General features: G+C 43.5%; 1 protein-coding gene across 1 annotated transcript; it reads left to right on the plus strand.

Annotated features, from left to right (window-relative positions):
• Nucleotides 1-71: 71 nt before the first annotated feature.
• LOC114921288 (bMERB domain-containing protein 1) lies at nucleotides 72-17,281 on the plus strand. Its single transcript, XM_065959456.1, has 6 exons — nucleotides 72-335; nucleotides 5,990-6,110; nucleotides 8,220-8,293; nucleotides 8,819-8,933; nucleotides 12,357-12,427; nucleotides 13,377-17,281. The coding sequence occupies exons 1-6, from the start codon at nucleotides 254-256 to the stop codon at nucleotides 13,487-13,489; spliced, it is 576 nt and encodes a 191-aa protein (XP_065815528.1). The 5' UTR covers nucleotides 72-253; the 3' UTR covers nucleotides 13,490-17,281.
• Nucleotides 17,282-17,696: the final 415 nt, after the last annotated feature.

The following is a 17,696-nucleotide window of genomic DNA, read 5'->3' on the forward strand; positions in this document are numbered from 1 at the left end:
AGCCCGCTGTAGCGTTAGTTGATAGAGGAGGGTCTCTCTGCTTCTACAGGTTGGTGACTGAGCGGCGACGACTCAATGAGTCACAGCAGCGAGCGGACACCGCAGGACCCTCCCCTGTAGTCCCCTTTTTTTTACCCACCTTCGCTGTTCCCACAGCCACTGCAGCCGGACGCGTGGGGAGAGAAGAAGAAGAAGAAGGAGGAAAAAAAAAAAGAAGGAGGAGAAGAAGAAGAGAGGAGCTGCTGTCGGACCGATGGAGAGGAAGCAAGGATCTCCTCCTCTTCTGTACGGATCACTGGAGCGCACTGAATGGAGCAAAGACCCCGACAAACCAGGTGAACTAACAACAAACAGAATGATATCACCTGTCCAAGTTCTTTTGAATTCAGTTTTATTTCATGAATCTCCATCACTTTAACTACTACCAAGGTGTAACTTTACCTGCTGTTCTTCTTACCATCGCACGTTGTCCTGAGGGATCTGAGGCTCTTTGGTTTTATTCCAAATGTACATTATCTGAAAGTGTTGGTAGCCTCGCGCTCTGCTGACTTGAAGAACAGGATTGTTGTTTTTGGTCTCCATCATATTTTAGACTCACATCTGGGTTGTATTTTTTTATGGTTGATTGAACGGATCGATGCATTTTCTCTAGCTGCAGCTCAGACAGCAGCCTTGAAAATATCAAGAATCCACAAGTGTCTGAACTGCTATCCAGTTACATTTGAGAGTACACGCCATTTAATTACAGGGATGGTTTTTAATGAGGTGCCACACTCTCACACTCTGTTTCACCCGGTGGGAAGTGCCTTAAAAGAGGAGTGTGACAGTGTTTGAGTGTGTTTGTTTAAAGTGAGTCCTCACACCAGAAGCTGCTCCAGATCACAGGTAGTAAGGTTAATCACCAAATGTGACGTTTCAGGTCATAGCCCTTAATTGGACATCAATTAAGGAGGCATACCTCAATATGTACAACGCCCACAATTGGGGGGGGGGGGTCCTCCAACCAGTGTGGGCCCCATTTAACAGCACTCTTAGATAGATCTAAGATTTATTTTTGGAGCTTTTTGTGCCCTTATCCGAGAGAGGGAACGGTGGAGTCAGGAATCAGAGAGAGAGAGAGAGAGAGAGAGAGAGAGAGAGAGAGAGAGAAGGGAATGACGTGGATGTGGTAAAGGAGCCAGAGATTTGAGCCTGGGCCGCCTGCTTGGAGGACCACAGCCTCCACACATGGGGCGGCCACACCAAACAACTGCGCCACCAGCGCCCCAGGTTTTCTACCTTTTTAACCAAAAGGCTGCCGTGAGGGAAATAGAGGGAGAGAGAGAGAGAGAGAGAGAGAGAGAGAGAGAGAGAGAGGGCACTGTCCAAAATTCACAACAAAATGTTTCAGCACCAAAACATGTCCAAAGTATTTCTGCAATTTCAGCCTGTGTGCAGAAGTTAAGCTGCAATTTTTGGTAATGAAAACAAGAAATGACCTAACGTGACCCTGGTATCAAAACAGACCTCACATTATTTGATATTTACTAGAATTTAAATGTTTTCTGAAAAGTGTGAATGTTGAAGTCATGTGGGAAGTTTGCAAAGCTCTGCAGGATTCTCCTCTTGATGTTTACACATCTTTATTTTCCTCCACTTTTCACACCTCCTCCACCTCCTCCTCCTCCTCCACCTACTCCTCCTCCTCCTCATCACTGCACATTGTGGCATTGAGAAAGAGATCAACTTTGAGACTGAGCTCGTGATGTCATTTGCATCTCTGGAGGTTTGGATCCACACACGGGGGGGTCATGTGATGCAGACATGGAGTGAAATCATGGAAAAAGCAAGAAACCCCCCCGACTGTGATGGAGGAAAAAAAACAAGAGAAAGTAAAGAAGGAAGCACTTGAGAGAGGTCTAGTGATGATGAGTCATATCTGCACAGTGCTCAGTGACACAGCATCACTCAATGACAGACTAACCAAACAGTGTTGTTGTCCTTCTTTACCTGAGCCCACCTCACAGTGTCAGTCAGCTACAAGGGGAGTCCTCAGTCATAGTCATTAGAGCTTGTCTGAGTTAGTGATCTGCTCACCTGCAGTAGAGAGGGCTGTTTATGATCATTAGCTACTGTAGCATACCAAAGAGTTAAACCAGTTTTTAATCTGACATGAGCGTGCAAACAGTGAGGTTGTGGATCCCTCTAAAATTCACAAGAATTTCAGGCCGACTTTCCCCCTCAACTGGTTGTTCACATATGCACCTCACAGGGAGACCATCCCTGTCAGACGGTGGTAGGTTTGGGGGTGGGGGTTGGGGGGGTGCAAGATATGACCAAATGGCAACCTCCAATTCTTGAGAATGAAGCCAATGCGGAAGTGCAAAATCCTGCAATTTGTCAATTTGTCCGCTTACTCACTAAATTTGATGTCACATTTAATATGAATAGTAGTGTTATAGACAAGACCACACTAACCTACCTGAGAGCAGAGTGCTCCGAGACCGAGTCAAGACCAAGACATTTAGAGATCAAGACTGAGTCAAGACCAAGACATTTAGGGATCGAGACTGAGACAAGACCAAGACCAAGACATTTAAAGATCGAGACTGAGTCAAGACCAAGACATTTAGGGATCGAGACTGAGACAAGACCAAGACATTTAGGGATCAAGACCAAGACCAAGACATTTAAAGATCGAGACTGAGTCAAGACCAAGACCAAGACATTTAAAGATCGAGACTGAGTCAAGACCAAGACATTTAGAGATCAAGACTGAGTCAAGACCAAGACATTTAGAGATCAAGACTGAGTCAAGACCAAGACCAAGACATTTAAAGATCGAGACTGAGTCAAGACCAAGACATTTAGAGATCAAGACTGAGTCAAGACCAAGACATTTAGGGATCAAGACTGAGTCAAGACCAAGACATATAGAGATCAAGACTGAGTCAAGACCAAGACATTTAGAGATCGAGACTGAGTCAAGACCAAGACATTTAGAGATCAAGACTGAGTCAAGACCAAGACATTTAGAGATCGAGACTGAGTCAAGACCAAGACATTTAGAGATCGAGACTGAGTCAAGACCAAGACATTTAGAGATCGAGACTGAGTCAAGACCAAGACCAAGACATTTAGGGATCGAGACTGAGTCAAGACCAAGACATTTAGAGATCGAGACTGAGTCAAGACCAAGACATTTAGAGATCGAGACTGAGTCAAGACCAAGACATTTAGGGATCGAGACTGAGTCAAGACCAAGACATTTAGGGATCGAAACCGAGACAAGTAATTTGTTTCTTTTAGAAAGGGGTGATTTCCAACAAATCTAAGTACTGACATGGAAAAATAGCCCTTACAGTGGTGGTCTTGACCATTCTTGATTTGTAATCTGGAGTCCGCCCAGTCTGAGACCGAGAAAAGACAGAGTCAAAATGCTTTAGATTCCGAGACGAAACCTTCAGAAACTGGTCTGGAGACCGGTCTTGGTCGATTTCGAGCACTACAACATAAATGAATATTATGGCCTACAGCTCTGTGCGACGGTTCACTTGCTTCTTTTCCTTCCACTTGTCGAGGTTGTGTTCCAGTCCACTCTGACGTCAGCCTCTTAGTCACAGCAGCCGTTCAGAGTGTCTGTGTGTACTTCAGTATCCCTTTTTAGTCCGTCACACAAAGCAGACTCCCCCTCCCCCCAGCAGGGATGTGAGTCCATACAACCCGACACTTATAACCAAGCTTGTGTAATGCTTCCCATGGTGCTCTCACCTCTACCCTGCAGTCAGAGAATCTCAGCCTGAATTATTATTCTCTTGTTCTGCCTTTTTCTTTTCTTTTCTTTTTCTCTTTGAACGCACTGCGCTCTGCCCTGGGGCTACATTTGACTAGAATACAGATAATACATACTAAAGCTCAGCTAAGTAACTGCGTGTGTTTAAAGAGGATATAAAGAAGGAGGCAGAACCCTTGGCATCGGTGTCGGTACTGGTGTGTTCATGGTACTGTCCGTCTCTGCAGCTCTCCACAGGGAGGTGACAGACATCAAATGGAACGACTCCAGAGTGGTGCAGAGGTTATTTTTCCCTCAACAGTTCAGTCAGGTCTTTTCAGTTCTTTTAAAAAGACTAAACCATGTTTGGATTTCAGGGTGAATTAAATGTGGTGTTGATACTTTGTCATGCATGGCTGGTAGAAGTTGGTTGCCGTTGATTGTTTGATGTGCTTCATGTGGCTGCTGCCTCTGCACACAGTTTATAGGAGCTGACAGTGTGAAATCCTTTGATGTCCTCTTCATACTACACAGATGTTTCTGTATATGTTCCTCAGTGTTGTCTGAGATAAACTCACATAATGCACGTTCATGGTATTTCCTTTATTTGAGAGCTTAACCTTCTTTGGTTCTGAAAGGGTACAGTTAAAGGCCACCACCAGGGGGCTCTCAATCATAAAACAATAACAAAAGATGGCATCGAGGCGGGTGGGGAATCATGGGAGTGATTCTCTCTGCTACTGTACTCATCCCCCTTGACCCCCCGGTCAAAACGAAACTCTGTGTTGACCGTAGTCAAGATGAACAGGCGTAACCGACCTGAAAAAGAGAATATGTTTACAGACGATGTATCCAAGTTAGGGTTTGCAAAGAGGTGGAACATTTCTGGTGGAATTTTGGAAATATGCCAGATAGAAAACTTTCCATGGGAATTTACTGGAAATTGAGGGTAATTTAATCGAACTGTATCATATCCAAGCATAATTATATGCAACCCTAATCTGAGTATAATTCACATGACGTTTTTATCACAGCAGCTCATACAGCAACAGTACGGCAGCTTTCAGTAGCAGCTCACGCTGCAGCTGTCTTTGACGTAACATCTAGTGTTTCCATGGCAACGATAAACATTCTGTCTGTCAGGGCGGCTCATCATCCCGTTACAACTCTAAAATGAAGGATTTCTCTAGCTTTGATAACTGTTGGAAATATTTGAGGTGATTTGAGAACTCAAAAAAAAAACTTATTTCTAACATGGGTAGAGTCCATTTATAATTAATTTAAATATTTGTCATAAAATTCTACATATTGTACGTTTAAAAGGAGATATGTGTGACTGATGTGCGTAACGAGACAGCGTGGCGTTTAAACTAATGTTCCCCAAACCTTCAAGCCTTCCTCTGTGCAGATTATTCAGACGCTTAAAGGCAGAGCTGCTGCTGTGTGAGACACGATAATGCTGCAGGGATTACTTAATAGCATCTCATTGTTCTGGAGAATCAATTATAAACCATTCCGACGTTCCTACAAGAACATTTAGTCTGCTGAAGTCATTGGATTAGAGTTACTCGAGACAAGTATGAGCTGCAGGTTCATTGATTCATATCCTCGCCAAATAATATCAGACATTCAGACAGACACAGTTTTCCAGAACTAAATATTTCTTTGAGTCTTCTGTTTGGTCCGATCGATCATACCAGTTATTAAAACTGTTGTCGAGTAATTCGTCTTTAAAAACAGACTTTTCAAATATTTTACCAACCCCTCTCAGCCTTATTTGGAAAGGATACTTCTGCGGAAACTTTTTTTCTCATTTCACCAAAGAAATTGATTTTGCCAAAAGCCATGCTGTGGTAAAGGCTTATATCCTGTGCTGACCCACCAACCTGGGTTTACACAGTTAATCAGTGTGTGTGAGAGAGAGAGAGCCCAGGGAAAAGGGAGCAGACAAGCGAGTCGTGGCAGCCTCTCGACACATGGTTATTTGGCTGCGATTTCAAAGTAGCATCAGCTGCAGCTGTGTTTCTCTCTCTTTCTAAAATGCAGATTCATACGCAGATCATTTTTAAAAAGCTCCTGAGAGTGCATGTCTCTGTCAGATGAAGAACTTTAAATTCCCTTTTAATACTTCACTGTTTTCCCTCCAACACATTTGTGCCTTTCACTGAATCAATCAAGAATAAAATAAAAAAAACAGCCCCTCTTCGTCTCCCTCTCTTCTTCTTCTTCTTCTTGCAGAGGACGACGTGGTGTCCATGGCCGACTCCACCATCACCGTGGACGACATCGAGGGAGAGCTCTTTAAGATCGAGAGGATCAGAGATGTGCTGGTCAGGAGGGAGTCCGAGCTCAGATACATGTGAGTGGATGTTGCTTTTGTTTGCTGTCATGGCAACCATCTGATGTTCTGATTTTGGAATATGTTTGTCTTATTTTTAGGTGATGTGATGTGAGGTGGTCTGCACATGTTGAATAAAAAAGTAATTAACAGATCTTTACCGTCAGTGAGAGATAAGAGCTCTTCTCTTTTGAGTCTTGTACAAGATATCCATTGTTTTGTGTGTGTGTGTGTGTGTGTGTGTGTGTGTGGGGGGGGGGGCTTTCTATGCCTTATTGTAGAGATAGGATAGTGGATGGAGTCAGAAATCAGGGCGAGTTAGAGGGTAATGACTTGAGAAGGAAGCTACAGTTCGAATTTGAACCCGGGCCGCACTCTCGGAGGACTATAGCCTCTGTACAAGTGGGACAAGCCCAAACCACTGGGCCACCGGCGCCATCCATTTGATACTGTTTTATACTTTACACTATTGTGTTCTCTTCTTAGTTGGATAGGAACAGACCGACTGATTAAAAAAACATCATAGCACTGCATTTTACTTTCGATTTACAAAATCATTCTTGTTAAATTATCCTCTTGCTTGTTTATTATGGGGTGTATTTGCTCGGACGACTGGTCAAAACTATAGACTGTGCAGTGTGTGCTGATTGAGACACGATGGGTCAAAACCCAAATACAAAGAACTACAGTAATCGAGCTGCGCCATAAACCTTTTCCTCGACTGTAAAAAGCTGGACACTGTCAATATAAACCCCAAGACTCTGACCAGAGGGGTGAATATGGGCCAGTAAAAGAAAGAGCCAAGCGTGCCCACAAGTTGAGGTGGTTCGGGCATCTGGTTAGACCCAGAGTTCGCTGGAGGGATTGTATATTCCGTCTCGCCTGGGAATGTTTCCGAATCCCCCAGGAGGAGCTGGAAAACATTGCTGGGTTGAAGGAAGTTTGGGTTGACTCACTGCGCTTGCTGCCACCGCGACCCGACCTCAGATTAGTGGAAGAAAATGGATGGATGGAAGAGTCCCCGCATCCAACAGCTCAGGACGTCTGACTCTGATCACACTGACCTCAGCCTTGTTTTCATTCAAGTAAAGGTAGTTAATGTTCATCCATGCTTAATAGTCTTTCAGACGAAGAAGAGGAACTGACTGTGGTGAACCTTCACTTTTGGATGTCGGTAGCATGTAGATGAGTTCATCATCTGCAAACAGTTGAACCTAAAACAACACATGACAGAACAAAACATAACTCAAAAATGACGCCATCGAGTACTCGAGTAATCGTTCCCATCCCTAAATATCACAATTGCTTCTGACTTATTCCACACAGTACCAGCGAGGACCAGAAGCACACGTCCCTGCAGCGTTGCCCATTATTCACTGCATCTCTCTCCTTTCACATCCCAATCTGGCTCCCATTAAAAATTCAATGGCTTTACCTTTTGCTTCCACAAAGCAGGCAAATGCATGGATATTTATTCATCTACTCTTCGAAAAGATAGGCAGTAACACTGCTCAGACAGCCAGGGGAATGTGAGGAGTGGCAAGCAAGCATCAGGCAGATAATGTGGGGGAATGAGAGAGACCTCAAGAGGAGGGGAAGAAGGAGGGAAAGAGGAAGGAAAGAGATGGAAAGTCACGATTTCAAGCACTTTTTCCTCCCAGTGGTCCACATACAAACAAACCCTGAGTGTTTTCACTCTTCCTGAGAGTTAAGTGTGTCATTTGTATTCCAGACGGGCCAGTGTGTGTGTATGTGTGTAAGTGCAGTCGATGTGATACTGGGTCACACGAGGGCCTCGTACTCCATCGAGCGATGAAGACTCAGAGGGTCTTCACCCCGACCTCAGTGTCAGAAATTATCCACTGACTCGAGGGCCATTGAAAGAGAAACAGTGACACACAGAGAGGCGGAGGGGAAAGCTGTCTGACTCGGAGACGCCGCAGGGACTTGAGCTCAGAAAAGATTGTATCATCTCCTGTGTGAAATATTAGCTCAGAATCAATCTCTGTCTGCTTGAATTTCATATTTCAGAATCAAGATTTCACCCCTCGCTCGCTTTTAAATCAGACGACGTGTGTGTGTGTGTTTCATGTTGTGTTTTATATTTTTTTGTTCATTATGCCTGTGCAGGATGGATGACATTCAGCTGTGCAAAGAGATCACACGTCTGAAGAAGGAGCTGCACAAGCTGGTGTCCATACCAGGTACGAGTCCCTTTGGCTTTGTCATCAAGTCAATGTGGAAAAAACAAATTGGATTTGGCACCTCAAGGTTCAGTTATGGGCCCACTACCATTTTCTACCACTTCTATTTGAACCAGTTATCTTGCCCGCTTCCATCGCTGCAACACCTGTTGGTAACTGGTCTCATATTTCGCAAACTGAGGGGCGTCCAAAACGGCCGTGTGGGGGGGCCTTAAACTGCCTATCTTCTGTGATCCAAACAAATCCAGAACATTCAGGACCAGAATCTAAAGTTAGAAGCAGGACATACTGGCTGCTGCATTGTTGTGAGAGAAGCCAGCACTTCAACATAGCATGTTTTGTTTTCTATGCTGATGACACTGTCACTTACTGATTTAAACCTACTCACTTAAACCTTTTACAAATCTTAAGCATGCATTTGATGAAGAACGAGATCAGCTTTGTCAAATACAACTTATTTTAAATGCAGACAAAACTACACATTTTATTTGCACAATGTACTAACTCCGGTGTGTTGTGCTGCAGATAAGGACAAATCCAACGAGGACCGGCAGAAAGAAGAAGAGCTGCTGCAGCAGATCCACAAGCTGGTGGAGACCAGAGATTTCCTGGTGGACGATGTGGAGTTTGAACGGCTCAGGTGTGTTTCTCTGCCTCTGGGGTTTCCTTGCACACAGGCAGGAGTCTGTCACTATGGTCGGTCAATGAATAATTAAAAACCACATCGAGCCAGTAACTCTACAGAACCTGTGCAGTCTCACAATAAAAGCTTCAGGTAAACTTACTTACATTGGATTTTTCTTTCACAGATCTTAAATAACGTCGTTTCAGGAGCATCAACATTCTTATAATGACTGACAGGTCTCAGGTTGGAGCCTCTCGCTGGTTACGTTGTGTAAGAATCATCAGTATCTTCCATATGCTTGGTGCACAGAGCAGCCCCATGGTGCTCTATTAAAACACATTTCCCGAGGCACAGAGCAGTGAGACAGTGCACAGCAAGGCTCACAGCAGAGAGCCATTTTAATTAAAGATGTGTCAGCGTGTGTCAGACAGTACGCACTGCTGAATGAGCTGTCATTGGTTAAAACAACTGATCGCATCTGTTTAACAATGTTAAGGTTCAGCCCAAGCTGCAACCTCTGAACCGATGAGGTTCCGAATCCTGCAATTCGTCAAGTGTCCACTTGAGGCTGGCCCCAGGAATACCGGAAGTCACATACACACAACAGGCAAACAAGCTGTTTTTACAGTATAAATAAACATGTTTACAGCCTGGTAGAAAAAAAAGAAATAGGTCTGATTAGTTAGTGTCATCATGGGCACACTGTACGGGGGGTGATTATTTTTTTTAAAAAGGCTCTGTTTTGATTTCATGAACGATACGTGTTATCCATGGTTAGGCGTGTAGCTGATATGATTGACAGGTGCACTCCCCCTACTGACTGTATGCAGTATAGGTCATACATCTAGCCTCCTCCATTTTGACAAATGGGACATGGGGCAAATTTTGAAAAATCGAAAATACACAGTAAATACATTTTTTCTCAAACATGACAATATTTAGCTTCTAAGCTGATTAATGTCCAAGTGTTCTCCTGAAAGAGAAGTTAAGTTTTAATTACTTCTTTGATGAGAAACAGAGCGGATGTTGCATCATGATTGACAGCTCTGTTAACGGATGCTTCTACTGCACTGTTCATTACAAGATGAGCAGAGTACAAGAGGAACAACTCGAGGACATGTAACAGACACTTACATGAGTCATTTCCCTTTCCCATAATCTGTGGAGCTGGAAGACCTAGCGGTTAGTTTTCCGCACCCAATGTACAGAGGCTAAAGTCCTCCAAGCAGCTGTGGGTTTGAATCCGACCTCGGCCCTCTCCTGCCTGTCATCCTCAACTCTCTCCTCCTAACATTTCCTGTTTCGTTTTAGCTGTCCTGTCCAATAAAGGCAAAACGTTTTATCGGTCAGCAATGTCTTGCTTCCAAATTACATCACCAGCTCAGTTTTTCAGCACCCATCACAGAGTATTTCTGCTTCAATTTTGTACAAGGAAAGTAGATGGAGTCACATTGTCCATATTTATGTATAGTCTAAGGGTTCACCGAGCCTTTTTAATCTGGCTGTTGGTCCTTTATTACGCGCTGTCACTTGTAAAAACAACCCAGCCGTATCAGTAGGTTTCTGCAGGAAATGAATTGCCCTTTGCTTAGCCGCTTATCTTGATGCAGCGTACACACCCCCAGCTGGTTCTTTAACCTGACAACCATCTTGTAATCTAAATTAACTTCAGCCTGGACAGACAGATGTTGTATCAGACGTTTCAGGGGTTAATCTTCTCACCGCTGCAGTCCTCCGACAGTATCAGGGGCTGCTGGTTTGTGTGATGTACACTTTGTGTTGGCAGCTGACAAGCCTGCTGTGAAAACGCCGAAGGGCTGAATGGGGAGGTGAGAGGCAGGAAGCAGGGGAATAACCGAGCGCTAATGGATCGGGGGGAGGAGAGGATGTGACGGCGCTCAAGGCTATGTTGTTCTCGCTGATAAATATAGAGATCTTTCTCACTTTTTTTTATCCCGGCTGTCCTTCACCAACAAAGTTCGGTCTGTTTAGTATTTCATTCTTCTCCAAGGAAGGACGGGTCTGTTTACTAAGAGGAGACTGCAATCATGCAAATACACTCAGATCTAAAGTATGTTTGTCCAATCCAGAATCCTCCTCCTGCATAACGAGTGGCTGTGTGATGTATTGAATTTATCAGAGGAACCTCTCAGAGTTAATCTAATCTTTTCTAGCAGTGAGAACTGCATTAAGGTGTTTTATCCAGTGGGTATCTTGAGTGGGCTTTCATCTCTGTACTTTAGTCAAATCATTTTAAATGCTCATACGGTGTTGAATTTATGGAAAGTTTTCATAACGGTACTGTAGAAACCAGATTAGATTTTTACTACTGAATCAAAAAGGAATCATAACATGCTTTATTTTGACACATTTATGAAACCTCTTTCCACACATTCACTCCTGAATATTTCTAGTATACCTTGCATTTTCCAAATTTTCATTAAAACATGTCTCACAGCGTGAAATTTTCCCTGTTTTATAGGACTGTAGGGATGTAAAAAATATTAAGGAGCAGTATGTAACACTGACATCTAGTGTTTAAAATGGGTACTGCAGTCCAAATTCTAAACATTGTAGAGAGCTGTCTCCCCCCCCCTCCTCTCTAGAGTCACTGCTCACTCAGGTCACCATGTGGTGGACTCTGAAGCTTCAGTGTTTATCCAGCTCTGCATGGGTCTGTAAACCTTTCTGTGTTCTAACCTCTCTCCATTTTTCAAAAGCATCTCCAATATTGATCCTAGTTTGAGCACGTTTCTGCTCGTGGAGCTTATTAGAAACATGCAGAGGCTTTTTAGGTCGGGTACATTCACTTCTATCTGAACCACTTCTCTTGCCCGCTTCCATCACTGCAACACCTGTTGACCTGATAACTGCTCTCATATCTGACAAACTGAGGGGCGTCCAAAACGGCCATGTGAGGGGGTCAGCCTTAAAACCGCCTACCTTCTCTGGTCCAAACAAAAACAAACCATTCAAGGCCAGAATCAAGACTTGCACTCACATTAGGCAATCTGTAACATGACCAAGCATGCTTCACCCTCAAAGTCCTACTAGTGCTTTATGTTATTGGACGTATTCACATTACCAACAGATGTGTGGCAAAGAACATACTGGAAGTAGAAAAGAGTGTAAAGCTGCTTTATTACGTACACAAACATCACACCGGTTACTCACTGGTCATGATGCGCTCAATCGCAGTCATTTTTCCTGAATATAACCCGCTGCAATCAAACATCCGCTCATCCTGAAAGATTTTGTCAACGTGTCAAAAAACCATAGGACTTAAAGGAATGTGCTCACTTCTTTATTACACCAACAACTTGTATTATCATTGGTTAATCCCATTCTAAACCCTTGAACAACTGATTAGTACTTAAAGTGCCTTATGAACTGATTAGTTTCCTTGTGTTTAACATCAGCTTGTCTCTTTTTGTACAGGGAGAACGAAGAAGACAAAGAAATGGCAGATTTCCTGAAGTCCAAATTCCCGAGACATACGAAGAAGAAAGGTATTTTAAGAATAAAGAGAGCTGCTACTTTGTGCGCCATCAAAGTTTTAGTATCTGAGAAAGGAACATGCTGCGGCAAAAGAAAACCTCTTTGTTCCAAATGTTTTTCTTGTTCAAGGTGCTTTTCTCCTCGGTGCTTTGATCGATCGGAGTTTCACTCTTACACTGACTGAGACTTCATGAAATTTGAAATGGGAGTTTTGCAGCTGCGCTTCACACCTGTATGGAAAGAGATATCTCTTTCTGCTCCTCTTTGCACAGCCAATAACCATCATCATCTCTTCTTAAAGGGATACTTCACCCGTTGAAACATGAATCTGTATTGACATTGGGTCATATATGTAGAAATGTGAAATAAATTTTGAAGTTGGTGCCTTCTTGGCCGAGAAAAGACAGAAAGTGTCTTTTTGGCTCATGTGGATGAAAGACACCAACTTCCAGAATGCACAGCAGCCGCCTCCTGTTCCGTCGCTATATTGCGACTTGCAGAGATAGCCAAGAACCTCCGATTCTACCACAAGACCTTCAAATTCCCCTTCATCCTCATCAGTTTGAAGTTGAAACATACTTTCCGCTGCAGCTTTTTCCACAGAACCTGTTAGCATAGCTTCCAAGCAAGATAGCGGACGTTGCATTTAGATTTTGGGAGTGAGGTCCCACCCGCTGATCTGTGATAGGTCTGTAGCTTCAGTGGGTCCCACCCCCCATGAGGAACTAACGATGTAGTTTCACCCCCTCTAACAAATTTTTGTGTCATTGGAGGCTCCTTTTCAGACTTAGAAATACGTTGCTTTCCCATCTTTGGGGAAAATGAGGGCGGGATGCACAACCATTCAAAAATACCACCAGGTTTCTAATAATACAAAGCTTAATGCAAATAGGTGAAGTATCCCTTTAAACATCTTTATAAACATAGTTCAGCTGCATGATGTGATATTTCTGGTTTCAGGTTTACCAATGAGACGGGTTCCATCCAGGGCTCAGCAGACCTCCTCCCCCTTCGCTAAGACCGGCCTCACCCTGCTGAAGGAGTGCTGTGGATTCACGTGCTCCATTATGTAGACTGAAGCCAAAACTGGAGGGCCTCATGGCAACCCCCCTTCAACAAAAAAAAAAGAAAACCCGCCATCTCACAGGAATCCATAATTCCATATTTGGCTTTTCAGTCGGAGAAAGACTTTGACGCGTGGATGGAGCAGGACAGATGCTGAAGTTAAGATTTCCCACAGGGAGAGAGGAGGGGGGGGGGGGATTTTGCAGAGATATTGTGGTGTGTTTTTTCATGCAAAGACCCCAAAGTCTGCGTTTTGTTGGATTTATTTTCTGTGCTTGTCTCCTGTGTGTCTCTCATCACACTAATTATTGCTGCTTAAGCTTCCTCTGACAACACAGTCTGAAAGGGGAAAAAAAAAAAAGCAAACATACTTTATATATCTCTCTCTTTGAGGTGCACAGGAGGAGGGGGGGCGAGAAAGTAGAAACAGCATAGCACATGTCAGGGCATGGATAGTGCACACACTAATTGGACTCAGTTACCATGGCAAGCCTACAAGTTTTTTGATATTTAAAGATCTAACCGAGCTGAAGTGTCACTGCACCGTTAGAAAAACAAGCTGTGTTTGCAGGAGCCAGTCGAGACACCCCGCTGGAACGTTAAAAGCAGAATTAAAGAGATAACACTAATGAAAGTGGTATTAAACGGGGTGTGTTAGAGTGAGGATGCGTCCGGTTCGATAGAAGTAGGTACGACCTTTGAGAAGGGGAACTACGGATGTCTCTTCTCACTTTCATTTCCTTAAAAAGACATTTAACTAGCATCTGTTCTACCAGTCTTCTCTTTACAGTTTCATGTTTTCGCCGTCAATTGTTTTGCTCATTTTAGAGCAGCAAACCTGAAGAGTCGATTTAAAAAATGTTGTTCTTGTGGATGGTGTGGAATTAGTGGACAAGCATGCAGGATTTTGTAATTTCTCGGAAGAGGCGAGACAAAAAAACCCAAAAAAACACAGAAAGTATAATGGGGATGTAACCAAAGATCGTCTACAGGAAGAAAAAAAAAAGATCATAACCAAGTGGTATCCTCTGGGGTTGTGAAGTCAATGCGGAGGTGAAAAGAACTGCAGTTCCTCTAGTGTCCACTTGAGGCTGGCTGCAAAAGACCCAGAAGCCCCATACACACCCCATATTATATTGAAATGTTCGTTCTGACAGCAGAAATGAACATGTTTACAGCTTAGTCTTTACTGGCAAACACAGTACAGGGACTGTTTTATTTTTATTGAAGGATAAGAAATATGCATGAGCTATCTGACTGCTAGCAGCTGTGTTGTTAGCTGTGAGTCAGGAGGCGTAAGACCCGCCCCCCTCAGCTCCAGCTCTTTGCCTGTTGTTATGTTGACCAGGTTTGAGAGAGTCAGCGTTTGAATCAAGAGTAAATGGACTTGATCTTGTAAAGCGCTTTTCTCGTCTTCTGACTACTCAAAGCGCTTTTACACCGCAGGTCACACCTACACATTCACACCTACACATTCACACCTACACGATCACACACTGATGGCAGAGGCTGCTATCTTAGGTGTCCATTATTAATCATTAATCCCATTCATACACATTTATACAGCAGTGAGAGCAACCTGGGGTTAAGTGTCTTGCCCAAGGACATATCGGACATTTGGATGGCCGGCAGTGAGTAGAAATAGTGGACAAGCATGCAGGATTTTTTTATTTCTTAGATAATGCTGCTTTCCATTTTAACTCGGAACTCGGATCTCGGAGCTGGGCATGACGTCACACCCGAGTTGTATGCTTCCCAGTTGCAAGTCGGAAAAGCCACATGGACGCCTCCAGGGGTACCTTTTTGTTTTGTTTGCTAACACCAGACGATAACAACACACTACGTGATAGTTTCTGACCGAACATGAAAACTTGCACAACACCATCGAACAAAAATCAAAAATCGAACCTCCAACCTTCCAGTTGAGTCACAACCAACTCTACCACTGAGCCACAGCTGCATGGATGGGCTTCTAAACAGCCCTTGAAAAAGCAATGGGGGACGTCGCCCATTTTTAAATGCAGTCTATGATCATAACTCAGCTGTCCTCTGAGGTGACGAGTGTGCGTGAAAGGGTTAAAGCGGTCTTCTCAGTTTGCATCATCCAAATGAGTTCTCACAAATCATATAGATCTGCATGGAACAGCAGACCACTAGACCTAATATATAAACCCCTCCAGTGTTAATGACACATCATCATACACATCGTGAGGGAGCACTTTACTGTGTTTGAGTCGATACTTCATGTTTTATACTGAGACGCTCTCCCGGGGGCCGAGACCCTCCAGCCCACTTCCACTATGAATACTACTATGATATTTTTGTTACCCCCGTCCTACTCTGGATCAGCTTATAAGGCCTGAGAGCGTACCTATAGGAGGTGTCTCCACAGCATACTCAGCCAATCAAACTATGGAGCACATCTCTGTGTTGCCAAGAAGACTAGTCGCCATAGCAACCTCCTATACCCCCCTGTCTTTACCATGAGACAATATGAGGCAGACTGGATGGAACAGAGACAATCACAGCTGAAAATAAAAAAAACAGATATTCCATTGTAAACTAATAAAGAGTGAAAAGAAGAGAGTAGATTAATGCTGACATCATTTTGATCATCTTATTTTAGATTAAGAAAAGCATAAAATGTAATATGAGTCTATAAATATCTTCGAGCAGATGCTCTTCTTTAGCCTGTGACGGGCAATATTCACAAACAAACGCAGGTGGGACTGATTATACATGTCAAGAGTTGGTCATGCCCATGTCATTTGTTTTATGTTGGTAAAACTACTTAACATGCTATGTTGAAGTGCTGGCTTCTCTGACAACAATGCAGCAGCCAGTATGTCCTCCTTCTAACTTTAGATTCTGCTCCTGAATGCTCTGGATTTGTTTGGACCAGAGAAGGTAGGCGGTTTTAAGGCTGACCCCCTCACACGGCCGTTTTGGACGCCCCTCGGTTTGTCAGATATGAGAGCAGTTATCAGGTCAACAGGTGTTGCAGCGATGGAAGCGGACAAGAGAAGTGGTTCAGATAGAAGTGATTGTACCCGACCTAAAAAGCCTCTGCATGTTTCTAATAAGCTCCACGAGCAGAAACGTGCTCAAACTAGGATCAATATTGGAGATGCTTTTGAAAAATGGAGAGAGGTTAGAACACAGAAAGGTTTACAGACCCATGCAGAGCTGGATAAACACTGAAGCTTCAGTGTCCACCACATGGCAACTTCGACTCTGGGGAGGAGGGGGCGGGTGAGACAGCTCTCTACAATGTTTTGAATTTGGACTGCAGTACCCATTTTTAACACTAGGTGTCAGAGTTACATATTGCTCCTTTAAGACTCAGATGTACGATAGTAAATCCTCTATATTCATCAGTGCAGACACTTCACCAGTCATGATCACAGAGACTCACATTACATGAGCATAGAAGTATTTAATATTGCTCTCAGAGGTGGAGATAGGACCACAATCCCTCTGCAGAGAGAGACATACTGGATCCATTGTCTGGGGACCCTCTTTGCCAAGAGCTTTCATTTAATTGTTTTTTTTAACTGCTTGGTTTTGTTGTCCCTTTTTCTTAAATTTAATTGATGCTGCTTGTTTACTACCTCTGTGATATAAAAAAAGATGGAGTGTGGTCGTGACTTCCTCTGCGTCACTCAGATTGAGAGGTACCTGTACTTTGGATGTGTATGTGTTATAAATCCCACCTGTGTACGTTTGTGAATACTGCCTGTAACACACTGAAGAAGAACGTCTGCTTGAAAAACGTCAGGCAATTAAAAGTACAATTTGTAGTACTGTCATTGTTTTTCTTGTTTTGGACATTTATCCAGAATTAAGCACCCAGCTGTGATTAGAAGTTGAGCATGATCCTTTCCCATCTTGCTTGATTTCAGGCTAACCCCGCCTCTCACCCGTGAACGGGAAAGGCAGCATAGATAATGGATGTTTGCGATACCTATTTTGACATAAGATGCTAATTTGGAACTCGGATCCATCATTGTAGATCAAATATTTCCCAGTGAAAATCACAGCGAGTTCTCCAGGCCTGATTATTCCCATCTAGTCCTTGGATTCATACATAAAAATAGCGCTTTTGTTCACTCTTGTATCCAGTCTGTTGCTCTCATGGAGGTTCACAGGGGGAGTGAAATGCATTCAAATAATGATGAAATAATGATGTAACATTGGAAAAAACAAGGAGATACT

The sequence above is a fragment of the Labrus bergylta genome, chromosome 1, assembly GCF_963930695.1.
Source record: "Labrus bergylta chromosome 1, fLabBer1.1, whole genome shotgun sequence".
Classification (NCBI taxonomy): Eukaryota; Metazoa; Chordata; class Actinopteri; order Labriformes; family Labridae; genus Labrus; species Labrus bergylta.

Bases quoted from the DNA above. Each gene is read 5' to 3' on its own strand.
- LOC114921288 (XM_065959456.1), top strand. From the start codon at position 254: ATGGAGAGGAAGCAAGGATCTCCTCCTCTTCTGTACGGATCACTGGAG. The intron at 336-5,989 runs GTGAACTAACAA...TTCTTCTTGCAG, and splicing joins CAAAGACCCCGACAAACCAG to AGGACGACGTGGTGTCCATG. The intron at 12,428-13,376 runs GTATTTTAAGAA...TTCTGGTTTCAG, and splicing joins GAGACATACGAAGAAGAAAG to GTTTACCAATGAGACGGGTT.